The sequence below is a fragment of the Triturus cristatus genome, chromosome 1_1 (assembly GCF_964204655.1).
Source record: "Triturus cristatus chromosome 1_1, aTriCri1.1, whole genome shotgun sequence".
In the NCBI taxonomy this organism is placed as follows: Eukaryota; Metazoa; Chordata; class Amphibia; order Caudata; family Salamandridae; genus Triturus; species Triturus cristatus.
This window is the reverse complement of record NC_140579.1, coordinates 1,302,975,748-1,302,995,144: the sequence shown is the minus strand read 5'-3', so window position 1 is coordinate 1,302,995,144 and position 19,397 is coordinate 1,302,975,748. Positions and strand designations below refer to the sequence as shown.

Sequence of the window (19,397 nt, the reverse complement as noted above, 5' to 3'; positions counted from 1 at the left end):
CTCTTGGTGAATGCTGGTGGGACTGCTAGAAGATGTCAGCATCCTGAGCTACAGGATAGTCCTTGACATCCTACCTAACCGATGGAGATTGTTAACACTGTCCTGTATTAGTGCCCCTTGACCTTCTACGGACATGACTCACATGCACTAGGCCAAGTCTGGCTCTGTAGTGTTCCACTAAAGACGTGCCCTCTTTGCGGCATCCCACGGTTCAACCAATGGTGCCATCCATCTGATAAGGATGCATGAATCACTGGTAGAGCTAATACTGAGACTTGTTGATCCTATCTCTATCCTAGGTCAAAAACAACCGGCTGCCTAAGTAAACATAAAGGCTGTGTAAACAGCAAGGCGAGACAGAGCGACAATGCATTTCATCATACTCACCCCTACCAGGACATAATTTATGATCATCTGTATAACCATTCATTAAACCAACCAACACCTCTGCTAAAATACACTACCCATATTCAACAAAGAGAGGCCAAAATTGCAGTTTTCTATTTCTACAAGGAGGAAGTGCATAGACTAGTGATACATGCACTTTACATCTCCAGCCTGGGCTACAAATTCCCATTGTTCTTCATGTGATCCAATAGGAAATAGCACAACTGTTTAAGCACAACAAAAAAGATAACCACTCACGGTCCTCTGGATCGGGGATCAAGAATGAGTCTGGGGTCCTTTCAGGAACTTCCTCCGCCACTGACTCTAAGCGGGGTCTTTCAGGAACTTCCTCAGCCAGCAGGAAGGACTCCAATGTCCTTTCAGGAAGAGGAGGGGGGGGGAGGAGAAGAGTCTCTCTGTTATTGTAGCACTGCAAAGGAAGGAAAGATAAGAAACATCAAACTCCCATCTGAAGTGGAAAAAAGCTTTGCTGCATTTCGGTTTGCACAAGTATCTGCTTCTTGCTTCAGTTTTTTTCTCCCCTAGTCTGCATACATTACATTCATACAAATTTTTTCCTGAGATGTTTATTGTAGGCAAAATATGTTCGTTGGTAGAGACAAGGAAGCCTGCTTTTCTCAAGCAGAAATACAGTCCTGATTCGCTCTGTTAGGTGAGATGGACAGTGTGTGAGTCCTCCAGTAGGTTCTTGGGCTTGATTTTCCAAACAGGCCTAACATTCCCTGGCTCCTTTTCAACCACTGAGCCGTTAGGAAGAGAAGGCCCATGCAGTAGGTTTTGGCAGCCCTTCCATCGATGCATTGCAGTTCAATGAGGAAGAACGTGTCACCGTCAATGAAGCCCAGCCCTGTGCAGCTCCCCATGACCTGTAATGGCCTGGTCCTCCTCCCTGTGGCAGGACTTGAGACAGTTGAGCATGTTTGCCCTCATGTGATGCCCACAGGTATCTTGAAAGATGCATGCAGGAGAGCTTCATGGCATGTCGTGCACAAAACCTGGGTACCACCCATGGACATTTCCAGTACAAAGCAAATGGAAATCCACGGAAGGATGCAATGTTCAGCACTATCCTGCATGCCTAGCACAGGGGTACCTACACCCCTCTTGAAAGATATTGAAACTGACCAAACAATTCAAAATTGTGAGTACATGTTCCAAAGTATACCTAAGTGAAGATCTCCCCATTAAGCTCTAACGGACTGACTAATTAAGGAGGGAGTATTCGATTGTTTGGGGGGCGTGTGCGACAGTTAATGTGCCCCAAAGACACGTCCTCTTTCAAACCCTCAATTAAATAAAATAGGCAGCCATTAGTCACAGTTTGCCCAAGTCCAAGTTAAAAACATTACCAGTTTCTATAACTTGTAATCGATTTTACTAATTGTCCTCTACAGAGCCTTAAGAATACAGTGTCATTGTGTTGTTTTTAATAGATGTAATGCATTAGAACAATGCACTGAATGAAGTTTAAAATTTCTAGAAGTAACATTTAGTGGATGTTCACTGTATGCTTATATCAGAATTGAGGATGAAGGGCCCTCCCTCGCATTTACTCAGATTTTCGACAATATGCGTCACTGTATGAAAAGTACTACATTTTAGAGTATTCCTTCGAAAAGGTAAGGCTGGGGGTTGCCTAATTAAAAAAGCATTAGTAAAGTCAGTAGGACGGGTTTTAATGTAATAATGCCTGAAAACGCAGGCGTGCACCAACTATTTATGCCACGTCTTTGTGGAGCCTACTTCATTCTGTGCCATGCATGTCTCAGTGTAGAGCCACAGTGTTATTGGGTTTTTAGGGACCCTGTGTAATTGCTGAATATTTCTTCTCAATATATGGATCTCTCTTAATATCTGGATCTCTGAGTCAAAACATTTCTAATTCATATGGAGCATACGTGTAGCACTTTTTGGGCCTTTTTTGGAAGGTGATCTGATATCGAGAAACAGTTGTGACTATTGTTAAGATAATAAATGACATATTGTGGGTTTAGAAAAGAGGTCAAGAACTTAGAAGGGTCATGTTAAATGATCCCACATTTGACTATACATTTATTCTGCACGCAGAACGAATTCTGACTTTCAATTTATTCACTTAAAAATGTCAACACTTGCTGATGATGGTCGCTTTTGTGGGGTACTTCTATACACAAATGCCACAACCAAGTTCAAGTGGCAAAAAATAGCTATTTTTGAGCGTCCATTGAGATGGTTCAGAAGATAATTATAGTAACTCAAATATTACACTGTCTCATTCATCATGTTGGCACTCTGTGAATCTGGATTCTGGCATAAACCATCTTCAAGCTACCTCTTGTGCGGTAGAACCAGAATTTGACAACCTAATCCTAAAGCCTCAAGACCAAAAACATGGATTCTCCATAATAGACTTCAAATAGAGAATTTATCTTGTTTGTTGTTCTTGGCAAATGACAGCAATTCTGTCTTGTTTGGGTTGAACTTCAGGGAGGCCCTGGGCTTCCAGGTCTGGAGGCAGAGTTTGAGGTCTTGGATCTCTGAAGCAGAGGAGACTTTCACTTAGAGTGGTGCATCATCTGCTTTGTGGTCCGCCTTCTGACTGTTGATAGCTGGGTTACTAGTGACAATCATTTGGGCTGGATCCAGTTAACTGGGCTGTCAAACCTCTGCACCCTGGTCATTACAGGTATGCCTCCTTCTAGAAGACATACAGTTCTTCAATTGTAAAAATATTAATATTATTGCCCAAATATTTTGGCGGCACAACTTTTCATTTTACTGCTGATAAAGACGCACTTAGAGTGACAGATACATGCTCCATCAGTTGACAAGGACATTCTCCATTCTCCAAGCGTTTGTTCCTGGATGTTTCATGCGTCCATGCAGCTGTTAACTTTGAGGTTTATCTCCAATTAAAAAGATGTTGCTTAGCATACCACCACTATAGAGAGAGGGAAGATGAGTGTAGCAGCCTACATGAACACCCTTCTAGATAGCCCACCAACAAGTTACCTCACTAGTGTAATGGGACGCTGGGAACGTAGTCTACTGTTTCGCTTTGGAGATGGTACAATAAAATATTTATTGTGCTTCCCGCAGGGCTTTCAAATGAATCTTAATTCAATGCGGTGTCCCTGTGATGGGAGATCAGGCCAATCCATGCTGCATCTCACATTTTTCAGTGAGTTTTACACTATGTACACAAAGCATGTTTTGATCTCGCTTATTAAACGGCACAACATTAGTGATTTTAGGGTAGCCTTTCATCTCTTGTTCCAACTTGCTGATGATGAGGTAATTACCCATGTAGGCGCTCTCTTGAGAAAGGCTGTGTGGGCTCGCACCTCCATGCCCACTGAATAAGGTTGCACAACTGATTATGATGTACTATATTGATCATTGCTGCTAAGGTTCTGGATTTTAATTGTCTGTTTTTATTAACTGTATTTATACCTCTCTGTGTGCATATTTGTGCTTTTATGGATACTTTGTGCACCCAAATACAGAGATAATTTATTCACACCAGCACTTGGGATCTCTTGCATCAGCTGCTGCGCCTATGCAAGTGACTATGTGCCATGAGAGCAAGCACCAACACCTGCCGTCTTTCATAACAATACCATTAAAGAGTCACTATAATCACTTTGGAAGTCCATTTTTATTATTTCATTAAAAGGACAGCTGCACTGTTGAGAAAAGCCACTAAGCGGTCCATCCACTGGCACCACCTGCATGTTCCCATGGCCCTACTATTTGTGTCTGTATCGTTAATGAGGGCAACAAAAGACCAAACCGGCCTGCGAAATGCATAGCTGTGCTAGTGTCCATATCCCACCATGCCCGCCTGGCTGCGACTGTTAGTCTGCTCTTGCTGTCACTGCTATGGCGCCCCCAGATGCTCTGATTCATTGGGGACTAAAGGCTTGGCCACAAGCGGCACCACGTTTGACACAAACTAGGTGAGGGCTACCAGGGAAAGACAGGCATGAGCGTATTTGGCTTATTCCAGCTAAGCCCATCTTTGAAGATATACGCTAGTGGAAGGTGACCATGGGACGGACAGTGCTGAGGCCGATTCTGAAGGAAGTCTCTCTCCATTATGAATCACATGGAATACAATGCGATGAACGGTGTCACCGTGTGTGTCACCGTGTAGCATCATTTCAGTGCTAATAAAATTAACAAAAGGATGATTAAGAATTCCGTTTGTGTCCCTTTTACGACCACTGTTGCTGTCCCCAAAAGTGAGTACACTAGCACACATTTGACCTGATGAGAAGAGGATATTTTGTATAGTTGGCACACTCAAGAGAGTATGCCAACAGTTTATCACCTCAACTGAGAGAAGATGATGGGTTATTGCTTGGGGTAGCCTCCTACACTATGGACTGTGATGAAGAAGAGATCGAGGCGGCGATGTTCCAGTCGTCCTATTGCTTACTTATACATTTCTTTGCTCCGAGTGCAAGACTTTGCACCTTTTTTGGTTCCCGGTCTCCTCAAGTTAGAGCCTCTTATCAGGGGATTGCTTGCTTGATAGTCTAAACAGAATCTGCGAATGCAACTTCTGTGAAGAACCTTTTCTTTCCTTAGAGGCAAGTGAGAGTTGCCTTTCTCTCGATAGAGGACCCACCTTACAGAATGTGGTTTTTGAGCAGTGGGGCAGAATGCCCTACGCTCCTGGAATTTTAAGGTGGGTGGTAGGGTTTAGGAGCGGGGGTTTTTATGGAATTGCTTGGGGGTGCGGAGGTGGGGTTTTCATGAAGTCATGTGAGTTAGGGTTATGGTGCCATTTTAGATTTGATGGTGGACAAAGCACGTCAGTTTTATAGGTTCTGTACAGTGCCAGTCGATTGGACCTGCTTGCTGGCAAGGCCCTGCTGCAGGCAGAAGAGCACAGGGCAGAGTAGAGTGGGAGTAACTGTCATGGTATACTCCTTGCCGATCCGCAAATATCAGAGAGACGGGTTGAGTGCCATGCGCGCATTGGGCACTGTGGCGAGCCGGCCGGCGTGGGCCGCGATGCCTGCTGCGCTGGGCAGGAGGTCACAGTGGGCAACCTGTGGAGCTCGACGGGCAAGGGTGCCTCTGGGGCTGCAGCTACTGTTGCGTGGTCAGGGGATGTGGGGAGAGGTGTGAGCCGCAGTGCAGGCGGCTGTTACCACTGATGTGACATGGGGGCAGAGGGGTTGCATCGCGTAGAGGTTTGCACCCAATTAAGCAGCCCTTAACTTTTCGGAGGATGTCTGTTGGGGAGGGCAGCATGGAGAGCCCACAATATGGGTGCTGATGAGCGCTTCAGGAGCCACTGAATAGGTGCAGCCGAAGAGTGTAGTGATGCTTCCTGCCCGCACGGGGATCCTGAGTCATGTGGTTGGGGTGGCTGGGGCCAGTGAGTTCCAGGGTCTGATTCTTAATTTATCTAGCCGGCGGAGGCAGGTCCTGTCTGTGGCTCAGGGAAGGGACAGAGAACTGGCTCCCAGGCGAGTTTTTGAAGGGGAAGGGGAGCATTTGGTGCCTGGCAGGCAAGATGTGAGGCAGGAAGGAGGAGAGAGGGGGCAGGTGCCCATGACACTTTTAATGTTGTGCACCTAGTTAATTTGCAAACAGCAGTGACTCCTGGGGTCCATGTTAGTTTTGAGGACATGGTGAATGGGAGCAGGGACAGCCAGCTTGTGGTTATGGAGACAGGGGTATCTCAGCGGTTTCTTACTCAGAAGAGGATAGGGGGGTTGTCTCATGGGGAAACAGGGTCTTGGATTCCACCTGGTTTGATGGCAAGGTTAATGACATGGTTGGGGTGCGGGGCTTCCCATGATGGAGGTCCTGGCAGGTGGGTGTGGTGTTATGATGGGCAGCGGAGAGTCAGGGCAAGCAGCTCGGAGCTAGTGTAGCATCAGCCAGCGGTTTGTGGTAGGGCTCTCAGCGGAAGAGGCGTCGGAGCAACTGGGAAGGCTTACTGTGGTTCTGCCAGCCCGAAGGCAGAGTGCGTGACAGTGTGGATGGCTTTGGGACTTCAGTGGACCGATCGATGGAGCGTCAAGGATTGGGCAGTGCGCCCATCTTCCCCCACTTTTATTTCTCCCAAAATTTGTTTGATGTGCAGATTGTGATGGTGGCTTGGAGATGCAGGAGTGATGGGGTCCAGTGCTGATTATTGGTGTGTGTGTGAGGATACTGAATGGGAGCTCGATTTTGGAGAGGATGAGTTGGAGGAAGGGAAAATTGATGAAAGTGAGAATCCATGGTGGGAAGCACCTTAAGAGGTGTATCGGGGCCAGGATGAAGCTAACTGGAAGAGTAGTTTTGTTTGGTGTCTTGCAGCCTGATGTGGATAAGGTGGTCAGTCAGAAGAAGACAAGATTGGTGTCAGATTGGAAACTTTTAGGACAAACGGAGCGAGTTGCACTACAGAGTGCAGCGCGCTCACAGGAGCTCACACAAGGAATTTTTAAAATCGCTGATTATTAGTGTATTTGTTGTGTATTGTTGCCGCTTTTAGGCTTTTAACTAAGAATCCACTTACTTGCACCACATTTGTAAATTCACCGTGTTTGGAGCGGGTCCTTCTCCCGACAGACAGCACTGCGGCGGACATCTTGGCTTGGGGGGGCGGCCTAGAGAAGCTGCGCACGGTCTAGTCGTCGCAAGGACGCTAGACCGGTATTTAAACGGGGCAAACTAGGTGGCCTGTGATTGGAAACTTTTAGGACAAACGGAGCGAGTTGCACTACAGAGTGCAGCGCGCTCACAGGAGCTCACACAAGGAATTTTTAAAATCGCTGATTATTAGTGTATTTGTTGTGTATTGTTGCCGCTTTTAGGCTTTTAACTAAGAATCCACTTACTTGCACCACATTTGTAAATTCACCGTGTTTGGAGCGGGTCCTTCTCCCGACAGACAGCACTGCGGCGGACATCTTGGCTTGGGGGGGCGGCCTAGAGAAGCTGCGCACGGTCTAGTCGTCGCAAGGACGCTAGACCGGTATTTAAAACGGGCCATGCTGACGCGCAGCGGGCACGCGCTGCGGGCACGCCGGAGCATCGCCGGAGTCACGCCAGAGTCCAGCCCGTCTGCGCCCGTCTGCGCCCGTCTGCGCCCGTCTGCGCCCGTCTGCGCCCGTCCGCGCACAGGCGGGCGCAGGGGCTGGGACGGCTGGCCATCGTCGCACTTACTCCTCAGAAATGCTTAAATCTTTGAATAGAGGCGAGCCCATGTTGGACAAAGCAGTCCTGCTGTTGCTTAAAAAGTACAGTATCTCTCGGAATGTTGGGGTTACACCTGCCTTGAATAAATGTTCCACGTTAAAAATAGCGAGCCTTAATACCCGCTCGTTGCACTGCCATCATCTGGAGGTATATAATATGCTTCAGGATAGTGACATCGATGTCCTGACTCTTTCAGAGACCTGGACAGATGAGAACTCGTTACCGGATATCATCGCCGCTGTACCAAGCGGATATGATATAATGTGGCATAACCGCCCAGGGGGCTCACGGGGGGGTGGAGTAGCTATTTTGTATAGGAAGACCATGACGGTTGAAAAAATACTAACTGAGACGATTGACTTAGCCGATCTTCTTGGGGTAAAGGTCACAGTAAACAATGTGTGTTGGGTGATCTTGTCTGTTTATCGTCCGCCGAAGGCAACCCCTACCTTCTTTGACTTATTCTGTCCTATTATATCTGACCTTAGGTCAAGATATATAAAAATCTTGGTTACAGGGGATTTTAATCTACATTGGGATAAGCCCACCTGGGATTCACCTATGCGCCAGTTAGACACATTAATGTCCGCATTGGACTTCACACAGATTGTGGATACCCCAACCCATGAAAAAGGGCACATTCTTGACCTTATGTGGACCACCGATGCCACTCTAACATTTAGTGAGGCAGCGCCCTGTGTCTGGTCGGATCACTGTTTGGTCTCGTGTGAGGTCCCCCTCAGCAATGGGGCGGTTCATAACTCACATAGCTTCAGGAAAACCCGGAAATGGATTGAAGTCAATCTGAGAGCCCTGACTGAGGCACATCTGGAACCCCCCCAGGTTTTAGAGCCAGATTGTAATTTGGACCGAGACCACTCTGATCTAACAAGATGTTTGATTCGGGCCATCGATCAGATAGCGCCAGTGAAAACACAGCAAATCAAGGGCTCTGGGAAAGCTCCCTGGTTTACTCCGCTCTTAAGGGAAACCAAAACCAAGCTAAGGAGATTAGAAAGGCTGTGGAGGAAATCCAAGCAGGATACTGATAGGGATACCTATAAGGCCTTTCTCCACCAATATAAAAAACTTATGATTCAAGCTAAAGCGGACTATCTTGAGTCGCGCCTAAGCAAGGCCACTAATATCCAGAAAGAAACCTTTAAAATCTTGGCTGAGCTGAGTAAGAAGCCGGATAATGTTAAGCCCCCTTTTGATTGTAATACCTTCCAGACCTATTTCCTGGAGAAGGTGAAGATCATTGTCCAGGAGATAGAGAATATGGCGGCAACAGGGACTGCAATTGCCTTAACATCTAATAAGGCGAGCGACTGTTCTCTTACAATGTTCCCACAGATGGATACATTAATCTTGGAACAACTGATGTGTAAAATTAAATCTGGCTCTCCAGCTGATCCTTGTCCACCTGAGATCTTTCGCATTGCGCGTCCCTTATTGGAGGAATACATCATCTCTCTCCTTAATAGATCGCTAGACATGGGATACCTGCCGAGTGAACTTAAGGAGGCGCGGGTAAGACCCTTATTGAAAAAGCTGGGGTCAGATCCCGCTGTGTTGAAGAACTACAGACCCATCTCCCAGCTGCCCTTTCTCTCAAAAATCCTTGAGCAACATGTTCTTCAGTCCCTGTCCTGCTATCTGGAATCTCACCATCTACTCCACGATAGACAGGCAGGTTTTCGAGCACATCACAGCACCGAGTTGGTGATGCTCTCGGTGCTGGACGAACTAAGAGGTAGGGCTGACTGTAAGAAAGCGAGCGCCCTGATTTTATTAGATCTATCAGCGGCGTTCGATACTGTCAGCCACACCCTGCTCTTGGACAGATTGAAGAGCTTTGGGATTAAGGGCTCGGCGCTGCAGTGGTTGGAATCCTTCCTTACAGGCAGGACTCAAAGGATACAACTGGGGGATGAAACATCTGAGGTCGGGGTTTTAGAGTGTGGAGTACCGCAGGGGTCGGCCCTGTCCCCTCTTCTATTCAACCTATACCTGCAACCCCTGATCGCTGCGCTGGCTGCGATGGACTGTAAAGTCTTCAACTATGCGGACGATACGCAGTTGCTGCTAAGTATAAATGACACCTCGGCCGCACAACTCCAATCCCAGAACATCCTGAGGTTCACGGTACGATGGATGACAGATAACCTTTTAAAAGTCAATCCTGACAAAACTGAGATCTTGGTTATACCATCCACCCTCTCACCTTGGAGTGACCTCTACTGGCCCATGGAGTTGGGCTCGGCCCCAAAACCAAGCCTGGCTGTAAAAAGCTTGGGGATTCGGTTGGACGCTGACCTATCGATGGCGCCTCAGATCGCGTCGGTGGTAGGCAGCTGTACTAATATCATCCGGCAACTGCGGAAGTTATCCCCTATCCTTTCAGAGCCCATGATGCGCTCAATAGTAACTGCCACTATCATTTCCAGAATTGACTATGGGAATGCCCTCTATCTTGGCCTACCGAAAACCCTTACTAATAGGCTTCAGATTCTAATGAATGATGCTGCCCGACTGATTTTTAGACTCCCTAGGAGGTCTAGAGCCACTCCTCTACTACAAAACCTACATTGGCTTCCAATAAAAGAGAGAGTGGAATTCAAGAGTCTGTGTATAGCCCATAAGGTCATCTACGGTAAGGCTCCGGCCTATATCAAGGAGCGCCTACAACTGTACTGCCCGACGAGATCACTTCGGTCCTCGGACCTGCAGTTGTTGACTTGCTCTCGGTACAGGCTAGTGACGAAGGGAGGCAGAGCCTTCTCGGTATTGGTTCCCCAGCTGTGGAACAACTTGCCTGGAGGGCTACGTGAGGAAGGAAACCTCTTAAAATTTCGAAAGAGCCTGAAAACGCTACTGTTCAGGAGAAGCCTGAGCATGGCTTAATCCAATGCGATCTTTTGTTCTGACCTGTTGTGTTATTGTCCTATTCCATCTTTCCGGGCGCTTAGAGGCCTGCAGGTGATTAGGCGCGGTATAAAATTAAAATAACAATAACAATAACAATAACAGTCAGAAGAAGACAAGATTGGTGTCAGGACAGACAGATTCGGTGCGGGCCACGACCCTGAAGCCAGGTAGGCATTTGTCATGGCAGGCGCTGCAACAAAAAAGGAATGGAAGTGGGAGTGCAGGCGGTGGGGACTGTGACTCAGGCGCCAGGGGAAAGTGGCCCTTGTTTAGTAAAAGGTAGGTATATACAGGAACAATGGACAGGTATTGAAGTGAGTGAGAAAACACAGGATTCTCAGGTTTCCATGGTTGGGGGCGGCATGGGGTCAGAAGACAAGAAGCAAAGTAAGCAAGTGAAGTCCAAGAAATTGCCTTAAATGGGTATTACAAAGTTATGGGGGCGCATTTAATAATGGCAACTAAGGAGCGTATTTGGAAGAGAGAATACTGTTCAAGCTTTTACACAGGGAGGTTTGGGCCAAAGAAGGCTCCAAAGAGGAAGATTAGTAGCTGTCTCCCAGACACAGGGTCCCAGTTAACATAGAAAACTGAACAGCAGCTTTTCTGATCCATGCCAATGTTTACTGCGAGAAGTTCGCAGAAAGGTGTGTGACACCGTTTAAGTACTTGGATGTGGTTAGGAAGGCACAGGCCACTTTCGAGGGTTGGGCCTGGGTGAGGTACGATGAGGAGTTCAGGGCTTGTCTCGCGGATGAGGAGGATGGTGTTTGGGGCCAGTTGGACAGTGATTTGTTTTTACAGACCATGATTCCGGAGCGGCCAGCCCCATTGACTTATATGGCGAGCGGCGCGCCAGTCATTTACAAGCCATTTCGAGAGCATCCTACCCCAGAGGGGTGGGTGCTGCAGGCCAGGGGAAGGTGGGGAGTGGAGGCGCTTGCTGGTCCTTTAACAGGGAACAATGTGTGCTAGAGCACTGCAAATATCAGCACAAATGCTCCTAGTGTGGTGGTAAGCATATGCGTTTTCAATTAGGACCTCAAGGGGTGGCAACCAGCAAGCAGGGGGTGAATACCAGTCAGTGGTCCGGGCGGGGATGGTAGGAGGGGCAGGAGTGGGCAGAATCCCATGGGAAAAGGCACATATGTCAGTTAACCCCTTCGGTGCTCATGACGGAATGGTTCCGTCATGACCCACGGTTGAGCTGTGCTCATGACGGAACCATTCCGTCATGACCACACCCGCGCAAGATTCCGTCAGCACAGCGGCGGAATCTGCGCAGCATCGAAGGGGTTAAAGTGGATTGGTTGAGCTATTGACTCGGTTTGCTGGGCTCCGATCAGGAGAAGGATTTGTTGTTACCTGGTTTTCTGTTTGGTTTCCGTTTGTGCTACGGGGTCTCAGGGTGAGGCAATAGGCGGATAACTTATGGTCTGTAAAGGGGCATGAGGAGCTGGTGTAGAGCAAGTTGATGAAGGAGGTGCAGGATGGAAGGCCCTTTAACACATTGGCCTCTGGAAAGTTTGAGAGTGTCACTGATTGACAAAGTCCCCAAGAAGGGCGAGTTTCATTTGATTCACCATTTTTCCTGGCTGGAGGGTTTATCTGTAATGATTTTATTTCAGAGGAGTGTAGCACGGTACATTATGCATTAGTAGATACAGCAGTTCAACTGGTTAATGCAGCGGAACAGGGGGCATTGATGGCCAAATGCAACGTGAAGTCACCTTTTCAGTTGTTTCCTGTTTACCCTGAGGATTATGAATAGTTGGGGAAACAGTTTGGCGGGCAATTTTTTGTTGCAAGGTTTTGCCTATGGGTTGTTCTGTGTCCTGCTTGTTGTTTCAGTACTTTCTTGCAGAAGATTTTTACATACAGTGCAGGGAAGGAGGTCATGACCTACTATCTTGATGGTGGGAGTTCTGCAGTACAGGGATTGCCAGGACAATTTGAGCTCGTTTCAGGAGTTGATGGTGGATGTTGGTGTACCTTTGGCACCGGGGAAGACAGTAGGACCGGTACGGGTGCTTCCAGTTTTGGGCATTGAATTTGATTCTCTAAAAAAGGAAATTAGATTACCCAAGGATAAGAAGCACCGTTTTAATGAACTGCTGGACATGATGTTGGGATAATCAAAGGTACAGGTGAAGGACATACAGGTCCTGTTTGGGCACTTGAATTTTGCTTGTAGGACAGTGAGAGCAGGGAGGACCTTCTGCAGGAGACTGAGATGGGCTCTAGTGGGTACATCCCTCCCACACCAAAGGGTGTGCCTCAAAGTAGGGGTAAAGGAGGATTTGCATTTCTGGAGAACCTTTCTTTGTGAATTCAACAGGCGGCCATGGGTTTGGCATTTTTTGGCAAGGCCGGTGGTGTGTGGACGAATGGCCAGAAGTGTGGAAAAAAGGGGTCAGAGTATCGCATTTTTTGAATTTTTCCCATTAGTGGTTGTAGTGTGCCTGCTGTGACAAGAATTTGGCAATAAGACGGTTGCTGCATGTTTTTTTTAGGGGTGTTTGAAAACAGATGTCATATACAAAGAATGACATTCACCTGGAATCAGCAGTGAGATTGCTGATGCTCTTTCTCGTTTTTAGTGGACGAGGTTCCGTGGACTTGTACCATGGGCCGACAAGAAGACGGCGATGCCACATCACTTGTGGGCTGTGTGAGAGAGCGCGTGATGCAGCGTATCCTCGGGTCTTTGTCGGACTGTACTTGTAAGACGTATGTGCTGGCTTAGGAGGAGTTTATGCAGTCAGGGGCTCTATGACGTGGTGGCACAGACGGAGGCCGAGCTTGTTGCAATGACATGGTGCATTTCATTTTGTCTTTGATTGGAAAACATTTGTCAGCAGTTACCATAGCTGGTAAGTTGGGAGAGGTGGCTTTCTCAGAGAAACTGTTTTGTGGTTATGAATCGTCGGCGGGGAGATGGGTAAGTGTATTCTGGAGGGTTGGGCGAGGGAGAGGGGCACAAGGGTGCGAGTGCAGAGTACTATTACTCTGGACATTTTGAAGCAAGTGATTGACCTGTTGCGGTTTGCAGGGATGTTTGGAAGGCTGTACGTATTTCTGTGATTAAGGTGAGGTTGTTCTTTGGTTCATTCAGGGTTACGGAAATGGTCGGCACTAAAGTACAGGAGGGGATCTGGCTGGAGCCGTAGAGGTGTGGATTACAGAGTCAAAAACTGACCAATCGGTCAGGGGCAACTGCATCACCATGAGAAAGTATATAAATGCGCAGGTTTATCCTCGGGATTGGTGGATCACATTGACAAGGCAGGGAGAGGGCCATGGTGCGGTTTTTCGTCATAAGGATGGGGTGCGCTTCTCTGCACTGCAGGTATTTGGGGTATTACAAAAAGCACTGATGATTCTGGGTTATGGTGCCTGCGCAGCGGCTCAACTGCAGGAGATCAAGCTTTGGACCGGTTAGGTCTAAATGTTATGCTATTTGTGATTGGGTTGAAATTTCACGAAGTGCTTTAATCGTGATTCTTTTCTGCTAGGTTGTGTTGCGGGCCCTGGCAGAGGCATGTAGAGGTGTGGATCTGTGGCCACTCCTTCGTGAAGTGGGCAGTGAGGCACGCTGATATCAGAAAAGGAGGTATTGCAGATAAATGGGATGTGGGCTGGCACAACCGAAGTTTTCATGGAATTGATACTAAAACAGGTTTGAAGGGGTGATACAAAACCTTGGCCGACTGACGGAGTTCAGCAGAAAGGCAACGGAGAGTTCAGGAAATGTTGCAAATTGGAAGGCATGTTTTTGGGGGAACATTCTGATATCCGGAATGAGATGGTGGAATTCTTTCATCCTGATGGGTGCATCTGTCCATCTTTGGCCTTAAATGTAGCTGATGCAGGTCAGGAATGTTTTAGCTGAAATGTTACATCTGCCGGTGGGGATGTAAATCCAACAGGGGGAGTGGGTGAAAAACGTAGGGTTTTACTGGCGCCGGTTTGGTACGCAACTTTAGACATTAATGCATAGAAACGTAGGCCATGTTGATACCCAGTTGAAGCTTGGGAAGCAGGAGTTTATGAATGGAAAGGGATGGCAACAGTGTTGTATGCACGAGGTTTGGATGCAGAGCGTTTTAGCGAGGAGAGTGGTAATTGAACCTTGCTTGGGTTTGTGGGAAGTGTTGGCTTAGGGGAGCCCGAGCGGATTTTTGGATAGTTATTAAACTGTGTACTGGGGTAAAACTGTTTTAGTATGAAAGGCACAGAGCCAAGGTTGTTTTTTTGAGGTTTGTGCACCTGTTTCATTAAAGCGACCTTTTCTGTACTATCAAGTAGTCAGTCATTCTTAGATATCCCATCCCGCCAGATAAGTACTGTGACAATGAAGATTTACCATAAGTAATTTAAGCATTTCTTTTTAAGTTGACTGCAGAAATTATAAACATTCAAACAATTGCTCCGTTTTTTAAAAAAAGGGTTTTGGGTTCGGATCTCTTTAATCAATATGTAACGTAAAATTATTTGCAAGCAAAATATAAGTGACATTTGTTTGCAATGGATATCGGAGAGATGTATTTATATTATGGAGCAAAGATCTTTTTGTGACAAAAAAATCCGTTTGCCAGAAGCATAGAAACCATAGTCATGCCGATTGTCAATGTCAGTTTCCATCATCACGTCACGTCGTCCCTTCAAGTATTTACATTTGACAATGATTTCATCCTGAAGCTCCAGGAAATTTTGGTCGAATGCAAACCTTTGCCTGATACTGCTGGTGTAACTGAGATGCTCCTGGACATTTCCGAATTTGCTCACCAAGAAAACTTTTTATGAATCAGGCGCACTGCCTGCCTAATGAAAAGAAATATGGGGCTTATTTACAAGCCTCTTGCGCCATCAGTACTTCACTTTTTCCCACATTAAAAGTGACTCACGGTGGCGCAAGGGGCTTGTAAATAAGCTCCTTTTTATCTTTACCTGAGGCTCATATTCAGAAGTTCTTAACTTTAAATGTGAAGCGGAAAAATAATGTATCCTTACTTACATAGCCCTAAGCATATGTAATATATTTTCATAAATTGAGATAGTTAAGCAAGAGTCTACATTTTAAGAACATTAATTAGTATGATCCACTTTCACGAACAATTCGTCAGTATTCTTGGTGCTGTTTAGAGGCATTATCGAACTGAGTAAAAACATCTTCATTTACAACGCTCAGAAATGGCAATATTACCGAATTAAACGCTTTGTAGTAATACCGTTATCATTGTTTTCGAAAGCATTGCCCTTTTGTTTACAATTCTTTTACAATTTTACTATCTTGTGGTTAAATAAAGTATTTTTATAAATAGTCCTGTTTAGGTCTAGCGTAACATTATATGTAGACTGTACGTACTAGTAGGGGCTTTTAGCAAGTGCTCTTATCCACTGGTCCATTACTAGATCATTCACATGAGTCTTCTGCTCACCACAGCATGGAGCAGTGGGTCAACCCACTTCAACCATTGGCTATCTTCACTGTGAGCACAAGGAAAACATCCACTTGCAAAATAGTGCCAAAGACTATTAAGGCAATGAGTGTTTTTGAGGCCAAAAATATATATTTGTTTCTAGGCAATGCTTTATTTGACTGACAAGGGCCCGACAGCTTCCCCAACAGTAAGGTTTTGCCGGAACCAAGACAAACAGAACACGCACTGCCAAAGGTAAACGGTTGGAGGCCAATGACAGACATATTGGCTTTGCCAATGCTTTGCTTTCCTGTGCTGTCCCTAATTTGGTATATTCAGTATATTCAGTCCGGGTGACAAGCAATAGGAGGCCTGATTTTGCATCTTAAAAAACAATTTGATACGGAACAAAGGTTACAGTAGATTATCCCACCACGGCTGGATATGCTTCAGCAATTCCATTCTTCTTTAATCTGGTGTATTTCAAGCCTCAATCTTACAATGGCCATTGGTGCCAGCTGTTCTGTGGTGTGCATTCACCGAGTATAAAGTCAGTGCCCATGCAGTAGCAGCTGGCCCTGCCTTCACTTGTATGGAGTGACCACAAGGGAGGGATCCTGAACTTCCACCAACCCTCCAGACACCTGAATTCTGCCTCCCTCGCTCACGCTTCCTGCATCCACCAAAGCTACAGTGGAGGATGATCCTTCTCTTACCTCGTCGCCAAGTGCTGGAACGACCTCACCATGCTCCTTCGAACGTCATCCTCTCTCCCGGAATTCAGAAGGGCACTCAAGACCTGGCTCTTTGACTGATCCAAGCCAGAACATGCTGTTCTCTGTCCTCCCCCGCTGCCTGTACTTGCTCTGTGCCCGTTTTTTCCCTCTGTTCCCCTCGCTGTCCCCGTGTCTCTCTGCCCGGTTTTCCCTCTGTTCCCCTTGCCGCCCCCGTGTCTCTCTGACCGTTTTGCTTTCTGTTGCCCCGGTAACCCTGTGCCCGTTGTGCCCATTTTGCCTTCTGTTCCTTTCACTGCCCCCGTATTTCTGTAACCTTCTTTGACTTCTGTAAACACTCGTTGTCCCCTAATTTTGTGCCTTTTTGCCTTCTGAGCCCTTTGTCGTCCCCTGTGGCCCCGCCCCCCTGACTGCCCATTCGCTGCTCCCACCACCCAGCTGCTCCTCCCTCCCACCTCCCCATATATGCCGGACCTGCGCAGGTGCACAGCGGGCGCGCTGCTGGCGCGCCGAAGGCGCACCTAAGGCAAGCCCGTCTGCGCCCATCCGCGCCTGGACTGCGCCCAGTGCCAGAGCGCCAGGTCGCCACACGCGCCACAAGGAACGCAGCCACTACGATGCCAGCACTCTGCATGCTCTCAACTGCAGATGGACCCACACCTGCTTCAAGGCCACCCCGAAACGCACACATGGTCCCTTTACCTGCCGGAACTGCATCTACACCAGCCTCAGAGCCGAAGAACCACCCGCCAAAAAAGACCTCAACCATCTCTGATGCATACTTCTGAACACCCGCTCCGCACACAAACACGCCGTCAAGCTCTGGGACCTGCTCGACACAACATCCCCGGACGTCGCCTTCCTGACAGAGACGTGGATGAACGACTCCTCTGCACCCGACATCGCCATAGCCATCCCAGACGGCTACAAGATCACCCGCAGAGACCGCACCAACGGAGTCGGAGGAGAAATCGCCATCGTCCACAAGAACAGCATCAGGGTCTCGACTAGCACCGACGACACTCTCAGCACCGCCGAACACATGCACTTCCAGATCCACACAGACCCCAACTCCACCCTCAGAGGCACCCTCGTCTACCGACCCACCGGACCTCGCCCCCAGTTCAGCGACTCCATCGCCGACTTCATCAGCACGCACGCTCTGATCTCCACCGACTACATCCTCCTCGGAGACCTGAACTTTCACTTTGAGAACAACGACGACAGCAACACAACAACCCTGATCGATAACCTCGCCAACCTCGGACTGAAGTAACTCGTCACTACGCCCACCCACTCCGCCGGCCACACACTCGACCCCGTCTTCTCCTCAAGCCCGCACGTCTCCTTTAACCACACCACCGAACTCCTCTGGACAGACCACTGCTGCATCCACTTCACCTTCCAGAAACCCACCACACACCACCGCACCCAACAGATCCCCCGCCGCTGCTGGAGCAAAATCACCGAAGATCAACTTCATGCAAACCTCGCTCTCAGCCCACCCACCGTACCCTCCAACACCGACGACGCTGCCCACAGCCTCAGACGCTGGATCAAGGACTGCGCCAACACCCTTGCCCCGCTGAAGAAACCCCCCTACAGAGATACCAGCAAGAGGGCCAGCTGGTTCACCCTAGAACTCCTAGCCTCCAAGCAAGCTTGCGGAAGCTAGAGAAGAAACGGCACAGTGAACAGACCCCGGACCGCCACGCAGCACACAAGGACGCCATCCGCAACCACCCCCACCTCATCAAGGCTGCCAAGAGGACCTCCTTCAAAGACCGCCTCGACAACAACGCACATGACAGCAAGGAGCTCTTCAACATCGTGAAGGAACTCCCCAACCCCAGCTCCAACACCAACGACATCCCGCCGTCGCAAGCCCTGTGCGACTCCCTCTCCACTTTCTTCCACTGCAAGATAGCAGACATCCACGACAGCTTCAACACCCAGACAGCCCCAACAGACAGCAACACAACAGACTCTCCTCACATCATCGACTATGACCCCCTGCTAGCCTGGGCCAGCGTGAGCATCGATGACACCATCAAGACCATGAGAACAATCCACTCCGGCTCTCCGTCAGACCCATTCCCGCACCACGTCTTCAACAAAGCAAGCAGCTCCATCGCACCCCACCTGCGCAATGTCATCAACCTCTCTCTCGAGACCGCGACCTTCCCAGAGAGCTGGAAACACGCCGAGATAAACGCTCTACTCAAAAAACCCAAGGCAGACCCAAGAGACCTCAAGAACTTCCGGCCCATCTCTCTGCTCCTGTTCCCGGCCAAGGTCATCGAGAAGATCGTCAACAGACAGCTAACCCGATACCTCGAGGAAAACAGAATCCTGGACCCCTCCCAGTCAGGGTTCCGCAGCAACCACAGCACCGAGACCGCCCTCATCGCCGCCACCGACGACATCAGGACCCTGCTGGACAATAGTGAGACCGCAGCACTCATCCTCCTAGACCTCTGCCACCTTCGACACCGTCAGCCACCGCACACTACGCACACGCCTCCACGCCACAGGGATCCGAGACAAGGCTCTGGAATGGACCACATCCTTCCTCTCAGGCGTAACCCAGAGCGTCCGCCTCCCCCCATTCCGATCCAAAGCCTCCGAGATCATCTGCGGCGTACCCCAGGGATCCTCCCTCAGCCCCACACTGTTCAACATCTACATGACCCCGCTTGCACATGTCGCCCGA

The 19,397-nt window shown here is 48.4% G+C and overlaps 1 protein-coding gene across 1 annotated transcript in view; it reads right to left on the bottom strand.

Moving 5' to 3' along the window:
* Positions 1–583: 583 nt before the first annotated feature.
* Positions 584–19,397, bottom strand: part of LOC146871999 (tyrosine-protein phosphatase non-receptor type 22-like) — a gene marked incomplete at its 5' end in the record, with an annotated part of 539,519 nt that continues 520,705 nt past the window's right edge. Inside the window, one exon of the mRNA XM_085650221.1 lies at positions 584–817. Coding sequence (XP_085506347.1) covers positions 584–817 — 234 coding nt within the window. The remainder of the gene's footprint in view (positions 818–19,397) is intronic.